The 25,715-nt window shown below is 48.9% G+C and overlaps 1 protein-coding gene across 5 annotated transcripts in view; it reads right to left on the reverse strand.

Annotated features, from left to right (window-relative positions):
* Positions 1 to 145: 145 nt before the first annotated feature.
* Positions 146 to 25,715, reverse strand: part of LOC138103982 (coiled-coil domain-containing protein 134-like) — a 46,737-nt gene continuing 21,167 nt past the window's right edge. Inside the window, exons 20-35 of one of the 5 annotated variants that reach the window (XM_069002677.1) lie at positions 25,256 to 25,528; positions 22,047 to 22,212; positions 19,865 to 19,969; positions 18,082 to 18,192; positions 17,335 to 17,516; positions 14,895 to 14,976; positions 14,231 to 14,436; positions 13,431 to 13,512; positions 11,328 to 11,434; positions 10,375 to 10,506; positions 3,892 to 4,009; positions 2,935 to 3,056; positions 2,644 to 2,728; positions 2,182 to 2,363; positions 1,869 to 1,940; positions 146 to 1,499 (exon numbers count right to left, since the gene is read on the reverse strand). In XM_069002677.1, the coding sequence (XP_068858778.1) occupies positions 1,374 to 1,499; positions 1,869 to 1,940; positions 2,182 to 2,363; positions 2,644 to 2,728; positions 2,935 to 3,056; positions 3,892 to 4,009; positions 10,375 to 10,506; positions 11,328 to 11,434; positions 13,431 to 13,512; positions 14,231 to 14,436; positions 14,895 to 14,976; positions 17,335 to 17,516; positions 18,082 to 18,192; positions 19,865 to 19,969; positions 22,047 to 22,212; positions 25,256 to 25,528 (2,151 nt within the window). In that variant the 3' untranslated portion in view covers positions 146 to 1,373. Of the gene's footprint in view, positions 1,500 to 1,868; positions 1,941 to 2,181; positions 2,364 to 2,643; positions 2,729 to 2,934; positions 3,057 to 3,891; positions 4,010 to 5,138; positions 5,260 to 7,414; positions 7,861 to 8,106; positions 8,194 to 8,583; positions 8,800 to 10,101; positions 10,212 to 10,374; positions 10,507 to 11,327; positions 11,435 to 13,430; positions 13,513 to 14,230; positions 14,437 to 14,894; positions 14,977 to 17,334; positions 17,517 to 18,081; positions 18,193 to 19,864; positions 19,970 to 22,046; positions 22,213 to 25,255; positions 25,529 to 25,715 lie in introns of those variants that run through there. The other 4 variants (XM_069002663.1, XM_069002675.1, XM_069002671.1 and 1 more) reach the window with 4 other exon arrangements.

Genomic DNA, 25,715 nt, shown 5'->3' on the forward strand with positions numbered 1-25,715 from the left:
GCAAGGCGGCGGTGGGTAGGGCATGGGCCTTGTCCTTCCCTCCGCAGCGCCCACGGACCCTCACCTCCTGAGAGGCCAGCCTCGACGCGCTCTGGCGCACACCCGCTCCCAGCAGGAACGGGAGCAAGAGCCAGGATTCTTCTACTTAAAAAAAATAATAAAGTCAATTTTATTCGAGAAAAACCAAATGCGCCCATTGCCACCCCCTCCCCCCACTGGAGGGACTTGGCTCTGCTGTTAAAAAATTCGGGACGTTTCCCTTTCCTCCAAGGCTGTGATGCCACCAGCCCGACAGAGAGCACCTGCTCCTTGGAGAAGACCCCTGTGCAAGAGCTTGCTCTGGTGCGAGGCCATCAGCGTCGGTGAGAAATCACAGGGTGGCTGTGTCGGGTCCTGGGGCCAGCCCCTCACCTCTGCCCCCACGGCAGCCCAAACACCCGGTGGAGCGTCACAGCCCCTCAGCTGGCACCCTCCCTCCTTCGGCCCTGCTATCGCCACATGCCCTCATCTGGCTGTTCCCCTGACAAGGGGCTTCGGGGACTCATTTAGAGAGGATGAGCCCCAAAGAGGAGGGATGGGTCATGGGGGGCAGGACAGGCTCTCAGTAGCTCGGGGCTGGTTCCCCAGCATCTTCAGCATCAGCACTGCTTGCACCCATTGGCTGCAAAGAGGCCAAGTACCGAAATACCTCCTGTCCAAAAGTTCACTGGGTGTTTGCCTCTCTGCGGGAATGCCCTGCAGTGGCCACGGGATGCCATCGGCCAGGAACACCTGCTATCGGCATTTTCAACTACGTCTGGACACTGAAATGCATGTTGCTCGGTGAAACAGCCGCTGGGAAAAGGGGAGGGCTGATGTGGCAGAGGTAGCAGCTGTGCAGAGACCAGGTAGAACCCAGTGGGGGGTGCCAATGAGATCACTCATTTAACAAAACGAAAACCAAAACTGAGAGAAGCAGCATTGCTCATGAGGCTGTTTGGTGTGATGCGCTCCCCAGCCCACCCATGTCGGAGGAGGCACGTTCAGCGTGGGGTGTGCTGTGGTGAGGAACAATCACTGGGCTCCACCAGGGGCATGTCCCCCACACCCTACATCCCCACAGGCAGCAACACCCTGACCAGGGGATGGCCCCACTGCTTTCCTGTCTGTGCTTTACCTCTGGAGAAGGGGTACCCCACTTAAGCCCCATTGGGGCAACCCACCAGCACCACCACCCAACCTCCACTGAACGAAAAGGAAAGGCAACAAAACAAAACCCACGGCACAAATGGAAAGGAAACTGCCAGGCACTGGCCCAAAACTGCCGAGAAGGAAGCAAGCCACTCTGTGTCCCAGTGGTGCCACCCCCACTGCAAGGTGCAAGTCCCCGCGTGCTACAGCTCTGACTGGGAGCGGGAGATGCGTGGGCCCTTGCGGATCTCCTTCCGCTTTTCCTCCTTCTTCCTCCTCTTCTCCTCATCCCGCAGCGCCTTCTGAAAGGTGTCAGCACTGGGGAAAAACTGTGGGTTGACAGCAAGGGGTCAGCATGGAGGAGCACCCACAGCCTCTCAGAGGCACAACCCCTCCAAACCCACCAAAGCCAACATACAAGCCTCACAGTCCAGGGAGCTTTGAGGACAGATGTAGCATGAGGCGAATAGAGTCTCAACCATGAGGCAGGTGGCCACAGAATGGGAAAGAGGGCACCAGGTGCCCAAAGTAGACCACAGATGGGGAATTCAGTGTTTGTGTTTCAGCCATGCTTACTCAGTGAGAGGGGCTTTTGGCCATTCCCCACAAGCCACCCATTCCATTCCCCAGCCAGTTGTCTGGAGCTGCAACAGGGATGGGGAAGCACACGAGGCAAGCTGGCAGCATTGCCATCTTACCTCTGACTGGTCCGTTTTAAAGGGATTGCGGTAATCCGGCGATTTCTCACTGATTCCGAGCTCCTGAGCCATCTGCAGAGCAAAGGGGAGACCTCACTGGGGAGTGGCACCTCCCACTCACATCCCCCAGCTGTGACCAGAGTCCCCTACTCTCCCACCAGTCCCATCTATGCTCTATGCTCTTCCCCCATCCCTCAGCTCAAGGACAGCCCCCAGACACTGAGGGCCCCTGCCTTCCTTTTACCCCAAAACCCTCACCCCCCCTGGCCTAGCAGGAGTGAGGGGTCATGGCAGGGGGGATGAAGAGCCGTACCAGCCGCAGGACCTGGGAGTGGGGTCCCTGCTCGAACACACCCGTCAGGTTGCAGAAGCCAATGCCCCAGCGGATGAGGCTGTTCCAGTTGGAGTTGCGGTCAAAGTAGTGGTGCACAATCTTGGGGAAGCGCAGGACGACGTCCCCGAAGAAGGCAGTGTTCTCCACCACGTGGGAGTATGCTGTGGGGACAGCCACCAGCCCCATCAGCACAGCGGCCCCATCCCACTGGCACTCGTGTTCCTGCCCTGAGGTGGGGATGCTGAGGGCAGACCAATAGGCTCCCCAGTATGAACTGGTCAGAGAGGCAGCAACAGGGTCCCCAACAGACAAGGACCAGCCCAGGTCTGGTCTGGACACACAAGGGTTTTGTACCTACCCCAGCACTGATCCCAGAAAGAATGTCTGTGGTGCACCAGAGCACCATAAAAAGGAGAGGTGTAAAAACCAGAGAGGACCTACCATCCTTTATCTTCTCGTCCTGAGGGAAGGGCCCATCAGGAGGCACGTCAGCGGCGATGAGCACAGCACGGGAGTCCTCCAGCACCTGCCAGAGCCCTTGGTTACCGCCCTGTCCTGCCAGCCCCGCCTCGTACCCTGGAGGTGCTGCCACAGCTGCCCCACTTTGAAACCCCATGGCACCCTCCCTTCAGGTCCTAAAGCTCACTTGCCACACACTCCACAGAAGCCCCCAACCCTTCCCATTTCTGCCCACCCTTGTGGGCACAGAGTGCAGCCTGCACTGTGGCTTACTTTGAAGAGTCCCTTGAGCATGATGTCAATGATTTTGTACTGCTGGTTGATGTCATTGAGCTCAATCAAGTTCTTCAGAGCATTCATCTGGTCCTTGCGCTTCACCTCAAACAGCTTCTTATCTGCACTGCTGTCAAGGGCACTGTCGACACTCTCCCACCACACTGCTGCTCTCCCCCCTCCACCGGGCCCCCAGCACCATCCCAGCCCCCCCCAGTTCTCTTTGAGGTGTTTGACGGCTGGGTGGCAGCACCTCAGCCAGGATGAAACACAGATTTACAGTGAACCCCTTGCCCAAACACCCCAGCAGGTGGGTTAAGCACCCTTAACAATGCTGGGAGCTTGTGGAGAGCTTTCTGCTTGCCAGTCTGTGCTCTGGCTGATGGCCTGGAAGAGGAACATGAACTGCCACCTTCCCCATGTATCTCCACATACTCATTATCTTTTCATTCTTTGCCTGTTCACCAGGGGATGCTGCTGCATGCTAAGAAGGGCTTGCATTAGCCCACCTCCTCATGGGCAAAAAGTGCCTGTGGCACAGAGGAGACCAAGTGCCACAAGCCCAGGAGCCCTCTTCCACCATCCCAGCTGGTGACCCCAAAGCACTGAGATGTGCAGGCATGCTCTGCCTCCTGGCTGGCCATGCCACTTCCAAGAGCAGACTGGGAAATGTGCTCAGTGCCCAGCACAATGGAGCAGAAAGAAGAACAGCAGGCATCACTGCCATTTCTGCTCCTACACCAAGCCAGGCAATTGGTTAGCAAACCCAGGAGCTTGGCTAAAGCCCATCTACAGAGGGGCAAAGCAGCAACTTCCCAGTGCTTCTGGATCCTCTCTTTTCCACTTCCTTGTGCCCCTTTCCATGGTCTCTGACCCCTTCCCTGTGCATGAGCTCCCTCCAGCCTCTGTAGCCATTAGTGCACATGTGTGTCATGAGGGGCAGGCTGCAGAGGATACAGATTTCCAAGCCAGAATCTACTCTCTGTTTCGCCAGGTCTGTGAAGCTGCCCTGGGACAGCAGCAATGACAGCAGAAAGGGGCAGATGATGAGAAAATCCATGTTGCCTGCTGCAGCCTGGAAGAAAACAGACCAACAAAACCAATGACCAGTGAGGAGGCTTACCAAAAGGAGAAGTCACACAAGCCACTTGGGACTGATGGCACACTGCCCTCGACACCAGGGTCCTTGCCCACCTCTCCCCATGAGCGGTCTGAGGAATACAGTGGCCAGAGCAGAGCCACATGGTGATGCTGCAGCCAGCCTGCTCTCCCCTGCAAGAGAAGCCCTGGTCTCCCTCTTCTCTCTACCTGCCTGCACTGCCAGCCCCCAGGGATCTGACCAAGCACTGACTCAGCAGAAAAATTAAGTCCTACCCTTGTTTCCAAAAATAACAGCTAGCTTTTTGCTGGGTTTGCGAGGCAGAGCAGCCCAACAACCAAAACAGCAGGTCTGGAAGGAAGAGAAGGATCACCGAGGGGCTGAAGTCCATCTCTCCTTCAAGTGCCAGGTTCAACCAGTTCAGCAACCTCCCTTCAGCCCTTGGAGTGCTGGTACCTGGACCCTTTCCCTCACTACAAGCTGGGTGCCAGCTGCGGGCCCCACACCAAAAAGCAACAGTTGGCTGACCTGGTGGTAACTTCTCCCTCCCTCCAAACAAGTCCCTTCCCAGGCAGTGTCTGAGGCTTTGCTGGGATGCTCTTGGGCAGAGCTGCTCCTGACCACAAAGGTCCCTCAGACAAAGTCAACGGCTGGAGGAAAAGGTCCTTGAGAATGAGGACCCTCTTGGCCAGTCTGTGCCTGGAAAAGGAGAGCAGTACTTCAGTCCCAGACAGCAGAACTCAGCCTGTCAGGAGGCATGAGATTTCCACACAGCTGAGCACAGGCCACTGGCAATTACAGAAGCAACAGCTTCCTCAGAGGCATCGTCTGAGCCACCTCCTGCTCCCAAGGGAAAGGCAGATGTGTAAGGCCACCACTATGACCCACTGCCCTCTTGAGTCTGAGTTTGCCTGCCCAGCCAAACCCGTCTCTGCAATGCCCTAACACTGAAACTAAAACAAATCCCTTCTTGTTTTTTTCTTGTTGCTTTTCTTTTTTAAACAAATACAATTTCTTCAACTCCAGGCCCATGAAAGAGACAAAACAGACAGCACCAACAGCTCTCCCAGCCCTGCACGGATCAGCAGCAGTTCCCACCATGTACCTCCTGCTGAGGCCAAGCCAAGCATCTTCATGCCCCCAGCACAGGCAGGGGAACAGTGTCAGGCAAACATGAGAAACCCTCTGAAATGTTTTGCTGTTGTGCTTTGTAAAAGGCAGCACCCCTGGAAGGGAACAGACCAGAGTAAATACAACCAGTTACTGAAGAAGACACGGCTGCCCCTGGTGTGGGCTCAGCAACATGCTCCATGTTTCTGACACAGTGCAGAGCCAGCATGGCAGCACAAATCCCCAAGCCAGGCTTGGGGTCTGTCCCCTCTGCCCACTGTGGTGTGAGGCTTAAGCCATATTCCAGCCATCCTAAATGCCACAAAGCACACCAACAAGCCAAGGCTGAAAGGAAAATTCTCCAGCCCAGGCAAACAGATGTTCTTTCTGCTAGACCTACCAGCCTGGTCAGCTTCCAAGAGACTGCTTCACCCTGCCAAAAACCATGACCCAAGGACCCAGGGCCTGGTTCAGCGAGGTGGTACAGGTCTCCCCCCTCTGCAGAGCCCCCCACAGCTGCTCACTCCCTCCCAAGCTCTTGGGGAGGAGGAAGTGCAGCAATGCAAGAGCACAAAGAGTGATAGCCCTGGGACTCAGGCTCCTGTGTTTGCCCCTCGGATCAGACATACCACCATCAGGACTAGGCTGGCTATTTGCCATGCTCATGGAGAGCTGGAAAGAGACATTGGAGGCAGCGAGTGGCCTCCAGAGCAGGCTGGATGGCAAAGAGTAGAAATGCTGCTCACAACAGCTCTGCCGTGTTGCCCATGGCAGTCCAAGCATGCCTGGTTAGGGCAGGGACTGCTGCATCCTGTTTCCAACATCAGAATGGGGGGGCTGGAGAATGTTCTGCAGGTGATACAAGGGGGAAGATGAGCTGCAAAAAACCCTGGCGAAAGCACCAGCAGAGCAGAGCACAGCTCTGGGCCAAAGCAGCTGCCAACCAGCCGGTTGCTGCAGCACAAGGTCCACCGGCCTGCCTGGCTGCTTCGGAACAATGATGGGCTTCATCAGATACACAACAGCAGATGCTGTGGTATAGATGGCCAATGCTTTCAATTAAAATGAAATTCAGATCCTCCTACACCAGCCCTAAAGATTGTCCCATAGGACAAGGTCAGAAGTAGAGGACTGGAGAACCACATCATACCAGAAGCTCATCACCTTTTCATCTCATCTGCTCGCACTCATTCTTACATCAAAGCTATTTACTTGCCATTGTCCATCACAGCTGAAATATGCCAGTGAAAATGAAAGCAGGGCCCAGTTGTTTCTCTCACACACAGGAAGTTGAGGCTGCTGATGCCATGTGGGACCACCTCAGATTTATTTCCTTTCGCTGCCCTGGCAATTTCACCCCATTTTAACAGCAGAGGACATGCCTTCCTCTCCAAGCCACACTGTGTAAGTGTAGAGATGCCAAAGCTCCTTACAGATGTTCATCCATGCTTTCGCCATGAACACTCTCTCGTGTCTTCACACCCGCTAAGGGATGAGATGAGACAGAAACACTGCAGAGCTGCTCCTCTCTTCCCTTCCTGCTCCTCCCTGAATTGATTTCTGCCAAAGACAGCTCTGCCTGCTGCTCCCAGAGCAGTCCAGGGAGCCAGGGCCCAGCCTGATGCTACAGATGGAAAGGAGTTTCCACCAACATCGCCTTGCAGCTCTGGCCAGCTGGCCGTTTCAGCAGCAAGCCTACCAGTCTGTCTCACTGTCTCCCAACCTCTTAATTTAGATGTGTTTTTCCAAAGACATGACAACAGATGCCGTGTTATAGATGGTTAGTACTTCCCATTAAAATGTTTTCAATTACTTTATAAATTTTCCTGCAGGAGCCTCATCTGAACCAAGCATCCCTGAGATTTATTCACTTAATGAGCTTGCAAGGCAGAACCAAGCTGCAATGCTTTGGTTCCCAGGAGAGACTTCTGCACAAACCACCCCCCCCTCCCCACCTCCCCTCTGCAGGCACTGAAATGTAGGGGGGAAAGCATCATCCTTTGCCAAGAGAACACTGTGGTAAAACAAGGAATGAAAACTCCCTGCCCCACGAATGCATTCCTGAGCTGCTCCTCCAACAACCAGATGAAGATTAATCTCTTGTTACAGCTGAACCAAAAGCTTCAGAAGTGAAACACCGCTGCTCAGACTCCTCTAGGACATATCTATATGGGGCTTACAGAACCAGCTGCTTCAGTTGAAACAGCACTGGCCATTTACATCTGCTCGTCTCCAAAGTCCCCCAACCACCAAGCCCAGAAGCTCGCGTACCACAGGGTTCTGTAGCCCCGATTTCCTGCTGTGATTTACAGCAGGAACGGGTCAATCCCAGGCTACCCTGGTGCCTCGCGTCCTGCCGGAGGGGTTCAGAAGCACCCTGAGGGGCTCGGGCAGCCGCCGGCTCCGGGAGATGGGATTCTCCTGCAAGCTGCGCTGAAAGTAACGGCAACCACACAGGGACGGTGGAGTGCAAAGGGGATTAGCCGAGCCTACCCCGGCCGCGCTGCGGGAAACCCACCCGGAGCCGTGTCCAAGCGGACGTAGCAGGAGGGACACGAGAGGATGCGAACCCTCGGGGCGGGACGGCAGCTCCCCGGAGCCGCGGCGGCCCGCTCCTCCCGCGACTCCAGCGCGGGACAAGGAGGAGCAGGGCGAGCAGGCGGCGACGGCAGGCAGAGCCCGTCGGGCACAGCCCTTTAACCCAGCGTCCAGCGAGGTGCCCCGGGACCGCACTGCCCGCCCCGCTCATCGGCCACCCCGGCTGCCCGGGAGGGAGTGCCCCTCGCAGGTCTCGCTCGGGGAGCACCGGACACCTCCGCCCCGTCCCCCGGTGCCCCCGGAGCGGCCCCAGGGCTGCTCCCGCCCTTCCCTCCTGCCCCGCCACGGCCGGGCAGCTCCCCCCCCGGCCCCGCTGGGACTCCCGGGGCGGGGAAGGCTCCCGGGCGGCGCGGCCGGTCCCCCACCTGCGGGCCGGGTGCCGGGTGCCGAGGCCGGCGCTCACGCCCGCCGCGCTGCCATGCTGCTGCTGCTGCGGCCGCCGCCACCGCCGCTCCGCCCCGCCGTGTCACTTCCTGAGCCCCCGCCCCGCCCCAGCACCGGCACCGGCCGCGCACCGGCGGGCACTTGGGGGGTCTGGAGGCAACAGGACAGCGGGGGCTGGGGTTGTAGTCGAACCGGTCACTCGTGAGCTGGAAAAAGTCTCCTCATCCCTACGGAACACGCAGCGTATCTGCTTCCCCCGGGATCCTGGCTGAGCCCCCACCGCCCCTTCCAGCCCAGAGCAAAGGGGCCACCCCGCAGTCCCATCAGGCAAGGCGAGTGAACAGAGCACCTCTTCCACAGCATCCCTGTACGACATCGTTTCCCCAGGCAGGTCTGTATTTTGATATATGAAGGGCATCAACCAAGCCTTATCCCGCACAGAAAGGGAAATGGAGCCGTTTCAGTAACAGAACTTTTTAATTTCAACAAATCTTTTGCTCAAAATGAGCAACAAGTGACTTCCTTTGTCCATCTTCTCCCTACTACTCACTGGGAATAAACGGCAGGATGGGGTCTCCTGCTACATTCTTGCTTTGTTCCTCTACTCTGGGCACTGTATCTTCTCATTTCAATCTGTAATGTGTGAGACGGACACTGCCACGCTTCCCAGACATCTGTCATTGACAGCATGAGTGGAAACCAAAGGAAAGGCATGCATGCTGTGGGAATTCCCACATTTGACATATCACTGACAGGAGGTTTTCAATACTAAACCAACCCTCCCCAAGCCAGGGAACCTCACTCTCAACATGCGTGAGAAATATCAGTGTAGGTAAACCCGAAGAAAAGTCAAAACTCGACTTTGACCAGAGGATTTTTTTCTTCCATGTCCATGACTATCTTATTCACGCAGCCCCACTGCTGCACTTCAAGTGCATCTAAGATCCTTCCTAACCACCAAGATTTGAAGGTTTCTTAATACATGAAAAAAGCCAGAAATTAAAAGTAACTTCAGCAATGTAACAAAACCTCCCATCCAAATTCCTTCATCCCTGTATGGAGAAGCAAAATGGAGTGGAGAAGGACTTTATGGGGCTTGATGGCCTCCACCAGGACAACTTGCCCTCTGAGTGTCTCACAACAGAACAGTAATATCATACTGGGGGGGTAAGCATAAGGACAAGCTACTCCTCACAGGACAAACACCTCACCCACCACATACTCTACGCTTGGCTGATGACAGCATCCCATAGTAAAGGAAGTCCCCACACCCACAGGAAATCGCTGCCATGGCCACTTCCATCATTGCTACATGTCTGAGGCAATGCAGCATGATGAAAACAGGAAGGCAAAAAAAAGTTCGAGAAAACAACAAATACTGCATCAGGTTCCTTCTTTCTCCACAAGGCATCTGGGATTGGTCCCTGCCTCCCTCACCAGAGAAGAGGAGGATTCAGTTCGCAGAGGCAGACTCTAGGCCCAAACAGAATAAAATCTGGTAACGCCACTCAGTGGTTCCCAAATGCTCTCTGTGTTTTGAAAGTGCCCAAGTTATATTTGGATTTCCACTACTTCATGGGCATCCTGGCACTAGATGGCATGCAAACAGAGATTAACTCATTGCTCATCCTCCAGGGAAATCAATACAGGGATTGTTACTGCTTTGAAGCCACAGACTCCCCAGCCTGCTCCCCTTTCATCAGACCACCTCTGCCTTATAGATTAATGCAAACCCAGCACATAGACCCATCTTTAATCCCAATTGTCTCCTCATTTCCCAAATGTCTTCTCAGATTAGGACATGATGAAGTCTTTCATCCCAAAGTTAGCCAACTGTAGAAACCACTCAGAGATTTTCAATTTTGTTTGCCTTCAGCTGGAACAAGAGAAGGAGCAGCAGATAAAATATCCCATCTACCTCTGTTACACCTACCACACACATCAGCTATCAAAGGCATCTGCCCAGCAAAGGATACACAATGTCCTGATGTTTTACACACGTGGTCCTCTGTCCCAAGAGGCGATCCAGCAAGGTCTGAATGATCCCTGACTGCTCTGGCTCCACCTGGCAATGACTGTTCTGAATCTGAGGGGTCAGAAAAAGGAATGATTTCCAGAACAACAGAAAACTTCTGGGCTTGTTCCTTCATACTGCCTCCCTCATCTCCACACAGAGCAATGAGATCTTCAAAGGGTGAAACACCTAGGGATTCCCTTCCCATTTTCCTAGGCAGTCACTGCTCTCTTACCTGACAAAGGAAGAGGTGAAGAGCACAAGATGTGGCCTCAGGCAGCTCTGCTAAGTTGGCTTCTGCTGCCTCCTGAACAATCTGGCTAATTTCTTTTTGAGAAATAATATTGCTGCTCTGATATCTCACAAACTTGAACAAAGGAAAAAATAGAGACATTAAATAGTGGAAGACCCACAGAGTGCAACAGTGACTCATTACTTGCAAAGACCTCTTCTGTGTACCATTTCTGCAGCACCTTAACCACAGGCCTGATTTTTATACCACTTCTAATGGAACCAGTGCAAGTATCTGTGTTGATGGTGCTCTGATTTATAGCCAGACTTATTTTGGTTTAAACTGGGAAGGAATTAAAATAAATGAGGTAACCTTTTAAAACTGAAATAAGAACAGCAAATACTCACAGACCCATCTTATATTTGGAGGGGGAAGGTTCACCTTAATAACCCTTCCTCTCATTCGCTGCCATGAGGGCTATATCTTCAGTATTTCTGCTGGGTAGGACCACATTCCCCCTCTAGCCCACAGACCCCATGTACAGCAGGGTAGTATATTGCCCTAACTCCCCGCCCTGAAAAGTCAGGTCTGTAAGGCTGAAGACGGGAGACAAGCTGTGATGCCAAGCAGTCAGCTTGCTCCCTGACTGGTAACAGCAGTTGCATGTTCTCTGCAAGCTTCCCCTCTCCTCCCCAGGGGTCCTAGATGATATAAATAAATGCTACCAACACCACAAGAACAGGACGTGCTCACTAATAGCAGTCAGTTTCTGCAGGGTGTGGAAGTTCACTTGAAAGTATCATTATTAATATAGGGCACAAATATAGTGCCAGACAAAGCCACAGCAGTGTCGGAGACTTTGTGTGCGTAGCAGGTTAAGTACCAATAACCAGCCCACATGCATTTTACCAACATACTGGGAAAGATGGGGAACAGCCCACCCTTCTGCTGCTCACCAAAGTCATCAGCCTGAGAACTTCTGGCTGCAGAAAGGACTTCTGGCCCCCACTGAGTAGTGTGAAGAGCAGGAATCGGTGCCACGGCTGTGAAGCAACATGTAGAGCTGGGAGAGAAGGAGAAGCCAATCAAAGACAGCTGTAAAACTGCCCAAGTGACGGGCTGAACCCAGCTAAGGACAGTCTTCAATACTGACCCCAAGTTTTCTCTCCTAGACCCCATGCTGTGAAACACTAAGGGGATATTTTGCACTGTTCTTACTTGCTTTTTAATCTGTCACTCTCTGGGCAAGAGTTCAGTCAAGAGGACAAAAGCTTAACAGCTTTTCAAAGCAGAAAATACATACTGTCCATCTTTGTGCTGGTACAGGAGGAGAAACCTTCTCCTGGGGTGCATGTCATAAAACAGGGAAAAAATAAATTTAGCCTGGGGTTTTAAAAATAATACCCTCTGGTTTCAATATGAGGACATCTCTCCTGACCTCAGTTTTTATTTAGCTGCAGAATACCCTTTGGGTAATGAAGAAAGCCCTGTAACAGAAGCTGAACAAACTGAGCCTGGATCTGCATCAGACAGTGGACTATGGGGACCAGCCAGGCTGATAGTGACAATGCAGTCAGTAGAGAAAATATTACTAATGAACATACACGATAACATAACATATATTAGGTAAGGCCATAAGTCTGTGATGGCATGAAGTCTTTCACTGAATGCTGAAATTAAAATGTTATTACCTTGTATTTATTGCAGGTTAGGAGCATGGGATGGACAAATAAAACAGATCAGCTGACATAACTTGTTACACTATAGCAACTCACCAGAGTGTTAGAAAGGTCTCTTTTCCACTGGCAGTCACATAACCTCCCTATTGCCACTACAAGAATCTCTTCTAAAGGAAAACAATACTGAAAAATAATGTAAAATATTTGGGGGATATCTTTCATCTGGGGAAAATGAGAAAGTACCAGCACTGTGCATGAGCCTACTCTGCACATTTGGAAATATCTCTGGACTAAAAGAGGGTTTTAGAAAGCTTCAAGCAAGCCAACTCCTACGGGCAGAGCCCAGGACAGACTCTTTCCAGTGTTCTTTCATGTTTCAGCCAAATACAACTATGACCCTCATTCTGCTTAGAATAAGGAGACTCTTGTTATTGTTGCTGTGAACTTCAGCACCACAGCAGACAGGTTCAGCTGTTGCTGCAGCAGCATTTCATTAGCTTAATCCCAAATCAGCAGAGCATACCCTTTTTTTTTTTTTTTTTAATTCAGCCTTTTAATAGCCTCCCCTCAGCTACTGGCTGCCATTCATCTGCAGTATTACATCTTTATCCAACCACTTGCTCTCTCCCACCAGTGTCCCTTTTGCCTGGTGTTCATTCACTCCATCCTGTTCTCTATTAGTATTTAAACAACTGAAGTGAACAGGTCAGGGTACAGAGAACTTTCTGGTTTAAGAACAGAGCCAGCACCTGGACTTTGTGGCAGGAGGCTGACAACAAGCAGAAGGGTCTATTCTTCCCCCTCAACTGTACGATGCAATCATATTATGTTATACTGAAAACATGGTATACATTAGGTCTGACACACACTCTGGAAACCAAGGTTGGAATTCACCCCTGGAAATCCAGAATTTCCATCTTCCATTCCCTAAGGCTGCCTAGTACCCTGTTCTCCCTTTCCTTCCTTCAGGGCCAAAGTGTGACCAACACTGTCCTTTTGTAAGACACATCATGTTCAGATCCTTCCTCCCATATGTTTATGGTCTAAAGGTTTGATACAATTGGCCTGAAAGTCAAAGACTATTCCTATACTCCTTCCATTCCCAAACCTTTCACTCCTACAGGGTTGGAGAATTACTTTTTACCTTCTGGAAAGCATCTTGGTGTCCAGAGCCAAAGTGAAGGTTCATGCCTGCAGGGAAGTCAGGCGCTGTGATCTCATCCCACAAAGCACAAGATTAACTTTAGGCATACAAATAACTTTTCTTATTTGGCATAAACTCATTAAGCATTTGCTCCAGAGCGCTACTGGATAGAGATCAAAGAGCTCAAAATCACTGCAGGAGGGAAACTAGGAGAAGAAAGAGCATGAAGACTTTACCAGCATCCTGGTTCTTCACATACAGGTATTCCACTAAGGTTTCCAGGCAGGCAACCACTGCCTGAGAGAGCAGCAAGTCTTTCTGGAATACCAAAAGAAAGAAAAAAAAAAACCCAGTCAACAGCTATTGCAAGAGGAAAATTCATAAAGTGTCGGGATCTGAAGAGTATGCAGCACAGGAAAATAACACCTTTCATCTCCTTCAAGGGATGCAATGTGCTGCAAATTATCTGTCACATCAAGGAACCAGACAGAGGTACAGCTACTTATTTTGAGACTAAAAAATAATAAGTAACAGCCTCCAAAAAATAAAGATAGGAGCCCAACATAGCTTAAGAGTTAAATGTAAACTGATGTACTACCCCTGGCGCCCAGCATCACTTGAGCAAATTAAATGTATGCTGATGCACTCACTACCCCCAAAAGCGCCTTGCCAGGGGCATGGGGGATGGACTGGGATTTGTTACATTTTTCCCACATCTGTCCCTATGGATGTAGTGTCCCTGCAGAGAAGGAGATGGGAAGACAGAGATTGTTATTAGTACACAGAATTTCAGCTACCCAGTTCAGCAGCAGGGAGCACCGCATAGCTTGATTTACCTTCTTTCTCACTGCACTGTGCTGCAGCAAGAGCATTTTCCCTCCTCCTCATCACATGTCTGTAATGGATGGGAAATGCAGGCGGAAGAAAAAAAACCAGAGAGCCCCTTTGATTCTGCAACTGGATGGTTTCTTCTCAAGTTAATGTTCCTGCTTGAAGCCCAACACTGCTGTTGTTCCCAAAGTCATATTTTATATACCTGCAACTGGACATGCACCAGAAGGTTCTGCAGACTGACAACAAGCGAGAAGACCTGCTGCATGGCAAGGGGATGCAAGGCAGTGTCCTGCAGTGATGATGGCTGTGGCTGAGTAGCACCTGGGGCCGTGTTTTGGCCAACAATCACCAGCAGGGAGGAGGAGAAGTTCTGTTGCAGGACAGCTCTCAGGAACTGCATGATGCTCACTAGACAGGGAGATGCTTATTAGTGCATAGGTCAGTGTTTTTCTCTGACCTACCCTGTGTGTTGGTGCCTGTACAATAACATGGGAGAGGAGAGAAAATGTGAGCTTAATAGCCCACCAGAGTTGTCTGGCAGCTGCTGACAGCTGCAGACAGGAATGGCAGCATGGGTTTCCTTGTTCATCTCCTCCTCTGAGACACTAACACAGTTCACACTCAGTTCCAGGTGCCACTACCAACCTCTAAGGAAGATCTGTCCAAACACAGAAGAACTTCAGACAGTTCTCTTTTGCCCTTTTTCACCACCAGTTAACACAAAGTCAAATGGACCAAAGTTTCCAGATTCTCTCCAGCACCCCCATCATTCCATTCCATTCCATTGTCACCAGCTCTCCCCTGTTGCTTGTATCATGGTACTAGTGGCTGCTTCCAGACAAATCCCCTTAACAGGTGAAAAATACCTAACAGCAGGATTGGCTTCTTATTCCTGAAGATGACTGCATTCAGGACTTCTGTAAGGTCTACAGAGAGTGTCTGATGAGCCTACAAGAGAATTAAATAGAAGAGAAAAAGTGGTGTTGGTTTGGAGCACATAGAAAGCTGCCTTACATACTTCTAGCCCTTAGATACTACCCCATGGTGACCATTGAAAGCCAAGGCAACAGCAACAGAGATTCAGGAGGCTGATGCAGAAGGGGGAGTCACATCATTGGACCCTCAAGTTTCACTCACCACCAGTTGCCAGAGCTGCACAGCTTCCAAACCACAGCGTACCTTGTCTGTCTTGTTCTCACTACTCCCTGCAGGCCCTCTGGCATGTGGCTGTCAGCCTACCAAGCACAAGAAGTGGCAGGAACAGCCATCGCCAAACACGGCTCCACCTTAGCCACAGAACGAGGCAGCAAGACTGAGGAGCCAGGCAGCCAAAAACCAGCAGTGGCAAGAAGCTGTCCCTGCCTGCTGGAGCTGGGGCCTGCAGGAAGCCCAGGGATAGGAACTATTGCATGGGCAAAAGTGGCAGAGGAGTTTAGGGACCTGGGAACTAGGTGAAACAGGAAAGGTCAGCTTGAGAGGGAAGTCTTCAACACATTGTTTCCTTCAGAGAACAGGCATTCTACAGCAATGGCATGACATCTCAGAGAACTCCAGAAGGGTTCAAACCCTTCAATAAGCCAGAGTGTTGATATGGGAAGGCAGGCATAAGGATCACAGGGCTGATTCCTTTTAATACTCTTCTGAAGAGAGAAATATTCCACAGGAGAACTAGGAGTAGCTCCTGCAACATGGTGGCAGTGGCTACTCTTCTCAGAACTAACAAGCCAAAGCCTTTAATGGCCTACCATTTATGAGCCCTGTTAATTCACAGGGTAAAGCTAGCAGCAGTAACACAGCTAAGATGCAAGCTGGCTATGGCCAGACGAGTCCTCACTGTTAACATCAGCCTGAGATGAATGTGGCCATTTCTTAGAGCCATTGTTCTCCTTTAAAAAACTCCAGGCTCAGGGAGACAGCCCGCCATTGGCTCACATTCACACCCACAAAGGTGCTCTTACGAGGGTCTCCAGGATGCTTTGTGCAGCTCCAGCTACACTGAACAGCAGAAAGAAGCAAGAGAAGTGACTCTTCCTCTTCTTCCCGTTCAGCAGAAGTTTAGAAACACTGACAACTTAGAAAGGCTGAAGATTAGAAACACAGAAGCAGTCTTGAACCCTTTCCTTTTCCCAGCTGTAGTTTCTTTCCTCATCTCTGGTGCAAAAAGCATTCTGGGTTGAATATGATAGCACATCAGGCCAGTGGTATTGATAAAACCAAGCAACAGGTTTATAAGCCACTAAATGATTGCACTTCAAGGATCAATATGAGCTGAGAGTGTCACTCCCAGAAGACGAAACTCAACACTTGACGCTAGAATGCTTTTTGGGACTGGCACAACACCAGACACAGTCCTGACTTGGAAACTGAGAAGGCAAGCTGTACTTAGCAGCTCACAAAACAGGGTCAGGCTGCATTCCCACAGCTGACAGTCTGTACAGGTGCCCTGCTCTAAGCCCTAAGCAGAGGCCACACGCTGATCAAGTAATGGGTGCAGACTTGGTCTGGGTTGGTCTTTTGGAAAACATCTTCCCTCAGCATTAGAAATTGCTTTTCTGTGCACATGCATGCATGTCCTTAATGTGATTTTATCATCTGCATATAGGGGTACAACTCCCAAAGACAATAATGGGGCATAACTGCAAGAGCAGAGCTCACAACTCATGACATGCTCTTTAACTTCATATCAAGAGAGGTCTGGGTAGATACTTCAAAAGGAAACACCATTTCCCCTTGTATTGGCATTGGAAAGTGCTTCCCTCAAAGTTGTAATTCCATTATCAGCTGACAACTCCAGCTTAGCTGTCTTGTTGGACTGCAAAGCATCAAATACAATGACAGCTGCCCACATTCGTAAGAGCTTGCTAATATTGAACACTTACTTTCCAATAATAGGTTCTATTTCACTATTGATCATTTTAGTAATGAAAAAGCAGTTTACAACATGGGAGCTTTGTCTTCCACCCCCAGTCTTCCCATGAGAAAGATTTTAAAATGTATTTTGCTCTGTCCTGAAGAGGAAAGGGATTTGGATCAGGCGGGTTGGGTATGCACTTCTCCCCCTAGGATTTTTGCCCTTCTCTAACTCTTCAATGATTTGTGTCTCAGGCCTTCAGCCACATGCTAGCTCCCAGTCCTGATGGAGAAGTGCAGCAGGGAATAACTTGTGAACAATAACAAAAAAGAGAAATCAATGCAATCAGATTACAGGCCAAAGCAAAATACTTTTACATATATATATATATTTACACACATATTTATTTTTATGTTTATCCCTGCGCTGACTCTGAACACTAGAGAGGTTCTAACCTCAGTATTGTAGCGATGCTGATAAAGCAAAAGGGATGCCACCAACAGCCATCCAGAGCACAGCAAGGCATCCTCAGATGACAGGTAAGCAGGTCTGGAAGGAGGGGACCACAGCCAGGTGCATTCCAAAACCTTCTGCAGGAGTTCTAGCAAGGACACGTTGGAGAGCAGCACAGCCACTGCTGCATGGGAGAAACATAATCAGGGAGGGTGATGGGATGGCACAGGTTAAACCATCTTGACAGGCACAGGAGAAGTGCAGAGCACCCCCCTGGTGCAGTGAGGTAGCCCTGCTGCCACAGCTCATGTGAGTAAGGCTGTCCAGCTACTGGTATTCATCTCCCACAGCACAAGCAACTGCTCAGCCAGCTAATCAACTAACAACACAATAGGAAGGCTGGTTAGAGCTGTTCCCTAGCATTGTCTAATTTTTTTGAACTATGACAATACCAGGATATTTCAAACTAGGCATCAAAGGCCCACTGCTGTGTTTACGAACAAGAAAAATACAGTGACTCTGTCTTTCAGCAGCCAACTCTTGAATCATCAGGAGGCAGCAAAACCAAACCAAACTCCTTAACCTAAGAAACTTCATCCAAAATACAAAGTGGTCTTTGTTAATTATAATGCTGTGTCTGGATGGGGAAACATCCACCTTACCTGCTGAGACAGTTAGAATACAGTCTCTGATTGTCAAGCTACAACCTCACTGAAATTAACTTAGGAATCAATACAATCTTGCCTCACCTCTCTGTTGACTACAAGGTGTCGTCTGATGAAGGCTCCAGTACAGAAAATTCAAGGATGGCTGCAGGAGGTCAGTGTCCCTTGGCCTGCATTTCCCACAGAGATTACTGACTGGAAACAAAAGAACACATGTAACAAGGACACCAACTTAAACAGAGCACCTCAGCACAAGAAAGAAGTCAGTGAGGAGGGAATTCAGACAAAGTGAAAATAAACAGAGTATGGTACAAAGCAACAGGCATCTGCCCTACAGTGTTTGCTTGAGAGTGGACAGTCCAGTGGAGGATGATAGCAGAGAGGGGGGGAACAGGAAAGGGTATATTAAAGGGCATAATCACATCAGGCAGTAATGAATCCAAAAGCAATGGACTTTAAGTTATCTGTTTCCACAGTGAAAAAAACTGCAGCATGAGTTATCTGTTTCCACAGTGTGACTTGGATTCTAGTACTAGAACAAGCATGAACAACCATGTGACTGTCTCTCATGGTGACCAGACGTGGGGAAGCCATGGAGAGCTGTGCTCCTCCACTCTCACCAACTTTGCTCGCGCTAGGAATAAAGTGTCATGTTTGTTGTAAGCACCAAACACTTAGAAACACTGTTTAGTAAGAGTTAGGGAGGGAAATCCAGGACTGCAGGGCTCAGGAAAACTGTCACTGGAGATCTTTTGAAGAGCTTACAGTCTGAGTAAGCAATTCTCAGAAAACATGCATCAACACACCCCTTCCATCTAAGAGGCCTCATTAGAGAAATGTCTTACACATCCACCCCTGAAGAACACAGTCTGGAGGCCAAGGGGGGAATAAATGGGGTGGCTGGGGTAGGGAGAGAGATGTTCAGAAAAATACAAAGCAGAAGCAAGAGCAGAAGGAGCTTGCGACTCCTGGGAGAAGCTGAGCTGTGTTCTAAAATCACAGCAGCTAAAAAGGCTGGGATAAAGAGGTCATGGTTCTTCCACACCCTCAGTTCCCTTGACTAATGAATGTCTGAGAAATGCTGCTTTCTTACAAGGGCAACACAGGCAGCCCTGAGATATGAAACATTCCAAATTGAAGGGGGTAGTCCTTCAAAGTCTGCTGGAAAGACCAATTTGTCAGAGCAGGGAAGAGATGAGAGGATGGATCAGCGCAGGAATTTTCCTCCTAGTATCTATTCTTTTTTCATAGTCTGTATGAACCTCCAGTAGCCAAGTAAGAAGGCAGAAGTCACCAAGTAAGGATCACCAGACAAGACAGCAGGTTATGGTATGGTAAACAAACACAGCTTGCTCTTCCATCTTTGGGATGGAGTGGGTAAGCCCTACAGTTGGTTGGGAGCCATATACTCTGGATTCACATTCCAAGGAAAGCCCAGATTCACTAGACTGCTGCATCCTGATAGCTGATTAACAGGACATGACTGGGGCCTGAACTCCACAAGACTTATAGCAAGAGTGGACAGGAAAGGATGATTCAGGAAGCACACCAGCCATACTGTCATGTGCCAAATCAACAACAGTCACTGACCCTGAAATCATGTCATGGTCAGGGGAATACTTTGGCCACCTTGTGTGGTTTCAGACAAAAAATGTATCGTAAAAGCAAGAGGAAGAGAACCTGGATTTTGTTAACTGAAGTAGTTACCGCAACTCTTTACAATGCTTTGGCTATGAAAGTATGTCAAAGCAACCATTACTATAATGCAAGGTCCATCTTCTCTCAAAGGGCAAAGAGCAAGCCCCTAATCATCTTATGGAACAATTAACAAACACTTCCCTGGAAGAAGATGGATGCACATACTCACCCTGGTGAAGCAGCTTGAAGTCTGTGCTGTCCAGCTCCCTGATGCCCTTGCTCCGCAGCTGCACCAGGAAAAGGAGGCTCAGCAAAACAGGCAGGTTCCTGTTAGCTAAGAAGGGTACAAACAGCTTAGCTTCTCAGTGAACTCTAAACTGTTGTACCTTAAAGTGTGCCAGGAATTGTTAATTTTCTGTCTCTGGAATGAGGGATGGGTTGGGGAAGGAAGTATTCCCCCTTTACACACAGACACACACACACATAGCCCAAACTTCATTCTCATCTCTACAGTCCCCTCTGGATCAGGTCCCCTTTCTACCACTGTGGGTTGGCCTGAGTTACACCTGAATCCTGCCAACAACATTTTGGGAGCAACTAAAGAAGGGGGGAAAAAGAGGCTAGGGTCCCTTACACCCATTGTGAGCCATGTAGGGAGCATGTTCCTCACACTTTGAAATTGATACTGCTAATAAACTAGAAGTCATTAGCCCTTTCTAGACTGCTCTCTTCCTGCCCACTTGACCATCACTGGCAGCCCACACTTTCAACAGCAGCCCAAGTGCACAGCATTTGTTCTCCCACATCTTATGAGACTGGAAAAATGCTGTCCATCCCATCCCACAAGGCAGAGCAGAGACAGAAGTGAGAACCCCACACAGCAGGTCTGTATGTAAGGAAAATGGGGCTACTTAGACCACCAACCCCCAGGGCAACCCTCTCCTTACTATTCCCTTTTTTGCAGTGCTGTGAACAGGTAAAGATTTTGTATTGTATACAACCATATGTACAGCAAGTAACTATCACCTCCAGAAAATGTTTTCACAAGGGCTCATGAGTTTCCAGTTTTGAGGAGGAAACATTTATGGGTGTCTTTAATGTTGACATATTCCTGATCGAGTCCCACTGTTGGGCCTCTTTCTCGTCTAAAAGCAGGCTACTGTTTGAATAGGGATGCAGATTCCCTGGACTTAACTACCCCAGGCCTCACAGAGAGCTGCCTGTGTGCTGGGAGACAAGGAAGTCTATCTCCAGAGCACATTTGGTGTTTGACTTTCTGGATGGCTTGCCAGGATCTCAGTTAACAAGTTCAAGATGCAGTATGAAGAAGAGCTATGCATCTTAGTGGCAGCAGAAGGGCTCAAATATTGTAAAAGCTCCTCTACCTCAGTGTCCTACCTCCATCACCAGTGGTTTGGAGGAATAGGTCTGATTCCTACCATAGGAAATGGATAATTTGCCTCCCCAAAGCTCCTGGCGCCCCTAGATCAGCAACAGAGGGACACAACAAGTTCAAATGTGCACAATTCCAAACAAAATCAGATCTAGCAGATCTTGTAGCCTCATCCTCTCCCATGCTCCTGCTTTCAGTGCCCCTTTCTCTTCTCCAGCCTACTGACTTTGCTGGAGGTAAGGCAAAAACACTTTCCTTCTTGTTGCCTCCATCCCAACTGCTGCACAACAAAACACTTGAAACAGAGCAAAGCTGTTAAAAGCAACAGTGGCCCCCTCAGGAACAAGTAAAAGCTGTGCTAAGTCCCTATCCTAAAGGAACCAAGGACATCCTAGCACTGCTGCCTCTTTCAGTCCAAGCTCACAGACTGCTCTGCACAACACTTTTCATAGTGCGACAACAGTTCCAACATCACAGACAGGGCTAGTAAGGAAAACCAGGATTTCTGCCAGTCACAGCTTTGCTCCCTTTGATTTAACAGAGTAATGAGATCTGGTGATACCACAGTCCCTGTTTGGGGATCAATATCATGAATGATTCAATCCTTGCTCCTGGTCTCTGTGTCCTGGGAACTGTCTGTACTCAGGCACACCCAGCTGTTTTGCACAAAGAAGAGGAAAAAACGAGGATGTCTTTCAGCCACCAGTTGGGCACCTATTCAAGCAGGAAGATTTACCAGCATAGCTCTCCATTTGAATGCTGACAGCAGTATACAAGACCCTTGCCTTGGTTTAACAACCACAGTTTGAAGCCAGAACAACCTAAATTAGAAAATAAGGCTCTCACTTCAAAATGAATCTCTGAAAAAGGAAACTAAATCAGTACAGTTCTGTCCATAAATTTCCTCATGCAGAAAAGTACTGAAGCTACATCAGCAGTTCAAAACCACTTTATCCCCGACCGTGTCCCTACAGCTAGTTGCTCTTACAGCAAGACCAAGTCACAGAGGTGGGGTCACCTTGTAGGGTGGCTGAGCTGCTCTCTACCAGCAGCTGCTGCAGAATCTGTAAAAATCGGCTCCGAAGGAGGTCACAGACAAGGACATCCTCATTTCTTTCCAGGAAGGTCCTTAGAGTCATCAACACCTTCCAAGCCACCTCCACAGAGCTTGAGCAGACCAGGTCCTGCAAAGGAAGCAACACATACATTACCTTTCTACCCTCATTAGGCAGAAGTCACTGCTATTTAATACCATTATGCTAATCTGGTTCCTTGGGAAACAGCCTAATAAAGCACCATTCAGATATAAGTATGTCCTGATTAAATAGAGAACTGAAAAAAGCAGAAGGACTCATGTCTGTTAGGCACCTCTAAATAATATCCCATTTAAAGAATGATTTGGCTATGTAGGTGGTAACATACATTTAAGGTCACAGTTTTAGACAAGTGAGACCTAAACAAGAGAACAGAGTTTCTGGCACCTCTGCTCTCCTTGTTGGTTTGAAAAATCAGCTTGCATATTAAAGCTGCTTGCCTAAAATCAAGCTCGTATGTCAGTCCATAGCTCCTAATTTTCAAAAGGCTGGCAGCCTTGTATGTGCAGTAGTAACATAACAGCTAAATTGCATGAAATGTACGTAAGCCAGGCAAGCAATCATCCAATCACAGGAAAGGGAAGAGGCATGTACACAGCTCACAAACCTGCTTCTTGACTGTGGAGCTCTGTCTGGAGTCTCTGAGCTGAATCCCAGAGACAATAGCCTTAATTTGGGCATAGTCTTCATGCTAAGGTGTATAACATTATGCATGGCACATACAGAGGCAGTTGCAAAAATATCAGGCAGAAAATGCCTGGTAGTGCTGCCATAATATGACCATCTCAACACGTATTATGTCAGCACTACCTTTCCTCTCTTTCTGCAATAGTCCTGGCTACTGCATTGCAAATGGTAGAGCTGAAGAGGTAAACAGGAAACTGGTCTCAGCAACTGAGCCTACAGCCTGCCTAGACAGCTTGCTGCCTCTCCCAGTTGCCTTCCCCTATCACACAGCAGTAATGCATCCAGACTTCTATGATGGAGAGGAAATGGCTGTGGGACCCCATATCTAAGGAAAGCAAATAAGGTGAGAACACGCTGTCTGTGCCAGAAAAAGCTCTCTACTTCCAAGCCAAATTCCTGCCTCTACCAGAGACCTTCATGAATAAAGGGCAGGGAGATGTCTGCACAGTCATCTCTGCTGACATAGATCTGCATATGACATTCAGGAATGCAATCTAACGTCTCCGTTCTCTGAGAGAGCACCTCAGACCCGGAGCATGGAGAAGACAAGTGGGACGGCGTGTCGTCATGACTACATTCACCCTCAGATGAACACACACAGCACAAAATGACATGAACCAATGGCCACAGCCTTCCTGGTCCTGGCAAATGCACCATTGTGTTAATAGGTTCCTTCCTACCCAGAAGCTCAAGGTCTCAGATGAAGTCACTAACCATCTGTTATATCTAATCCAGACAATTATTAAAAGCAGATAAGCAAATAAGTCATCCTTGGAAGGACATTCATTTTTGTTTCACTGTACCATGCAGAGGCCTTTCCACTTCACTAGTGCATTCTGAGGCTTAGGTTATTCATCTCATAAGTTTTCTTTACACCTGACAGTATATTTATCCCTGTATAGAGCACTGTTTTATTAGTCCATCTAAATTCAAATTGATTATGCTCTTCCACAACTGAAAGGTGAACTGTCAAAGCCTGTGATTTATTACAACTCACTTTAAAGACTGAAATAGAGCTAAATGAATTTATTTCTGCAAGAGCACATGGCAACACAGAAAAGGGAAAGCAGGAATGTTGCACCATTCAGGGAAGGGAGATGCTGTTTGTGTTTTGCTTATTGAAACACCTGCTTCAGTTTATGAAGTGATAGGTTCCAGAAGTACTGCCAAAGGTAACAGTGTGGGCAAGCCTCATGGGACACTTCTCCTCCTTAATTTGTCCTGATATGTCAACTCATTGATTGCTTTTACTAATGCTTTGCAATAGCTTTAAATGCCTGGATGTTGCTACCTACTCTGCAATATCACTCCAACTGTGAAAGAACTGCCCTACATGAGAGCCCTCCTGCCAGTCATTTCAGTAACCTTGAATATTTACTTCATAGCCTCCCAGATGAGAACAAATATGTTCTGTAATGCCCAATGTCTCTAATGCCCAATGGATACCCACTCGGAGTCAAACCTTGCTTCCTCTTATTTCTTTACCATCTCCTGACACAGGTTTGCCTTCTCAATGATAGTTTTAATTTCTCTAACGGACTGGAGAAGAAATGTCACAGCCCTTAGCTTTTGTCCTTACAGGTAAATCTCATGTTCTTCTGTGGAAAAGTTAGCAAATATTTACTATGCACCTGGCTCAACAGTCATGGAACAAGAGGCACTGATGGGGAGGGGTGACAGGACAGGGGAGAGCAGTGGAAGTGAGAAAAGGCCTCTAAGCAGCCATCAGGACACGGATTGTGTTGCAATTACATGGGCTAACAGAGCTCATTACACTAGCTAAAGGCAAACACCCTAGCCTGCTACTTCAAGGCCCCTTTCTCTCCTGCACTGATTAATTTGCCCTGTTGTAAGACTTTTATTTTATCTTTTAAGAGTAATAAAACATGTTACTTGCAGTCCTGAAAACTCAAGAGTACTTCAAAACTCTCTGACAAGAGTCTCCAGTTAAAACCAGACAAAATAAAAACCTCAAACAAACAGAAAGCTGTGCCCTCAAGACCTGTTCTCTGCATGTTGCTTTTTCAAAGTTCTTGTCCATCATACCCTTCTCATCTATCAGTAGCAAAGCATTGCTCCCAAATTTGAAAAACAGCTTCTTCAAAGGCTGGCACCAAAGAATCTGGAGTACTCAGCTGTGTATCTGGATAGAGGAAGGAATGGGGTTTTTCATGGCATACATCAGCAGGACCCTTAGATCTCTCTCCAGCCAAGTCTCAGAAGATCCCTTCGTGTCACAGTAGATGGATGACAGAGAAAGAGGTAACACACATACACAGTCCCATTTTCCACATAAGGCTTCCCTGGCAGGTGGAAGTCTGTGTATACACACATGGCCCCTCCTATCAAAATCCTTGGCTTCATAACACCACTAAAAGTATTAAGAACCAAAAAAACCCCAAAATCAGGGCCAGGATCGCAGCCCATCATTGTGAAAGCCACATACCAGTAAAATAAGCAAAATGCTGGAATTGCTCTTCAGAATGGGAAACAATGGGTTAGCACTGTTCAGCTGATCGGACGCGCCAAAATCAGCTTCTTCAGCCTCAGTTTGCTTGCAGTCTTCCCAGGAAAACCAGAGTTGGAGGATTTGGTGTCCAAATTTCCCCATAAGTTCAGGGTAGCGCAGGAAGAATTTCAGCAGGAGAGGACAATGGACATAGACCAAGCTCAGATCTGGAAGATTATCCAGGATCCTTCTTATGGTAGACAATGACTTCTGGTAAGAGGGGAAAGGGAAAGGAAGACAGAGAACAAAATAGTCACTAATACTGAATATAAAACACCTGAAGTGATGAGAATTTACTGTGAGAAACAGTTACACTGCCTTTTCAGCAGACAATCAATTACATCAGCTAAACATCATTTTGTGAAGCCCATTTGCATCACAAAGGCCAAGAAACTTG

This window comes from Aphelocoma coerulescens, chromosome 1A (assembly GCF_041296385.1).
Source record: "Aphelocoma coerulescens isolate FSJ_1873_10779 chromosome 1A, UR_Acoe_1.0, whole genome shotgun sequence".
Lineage (NCBI taxonomy): Eukaryota > Metazoa > Chordata > Aves > Passeriformes > Corvidae > Aphelocoma > Aphelocoma coerulescens.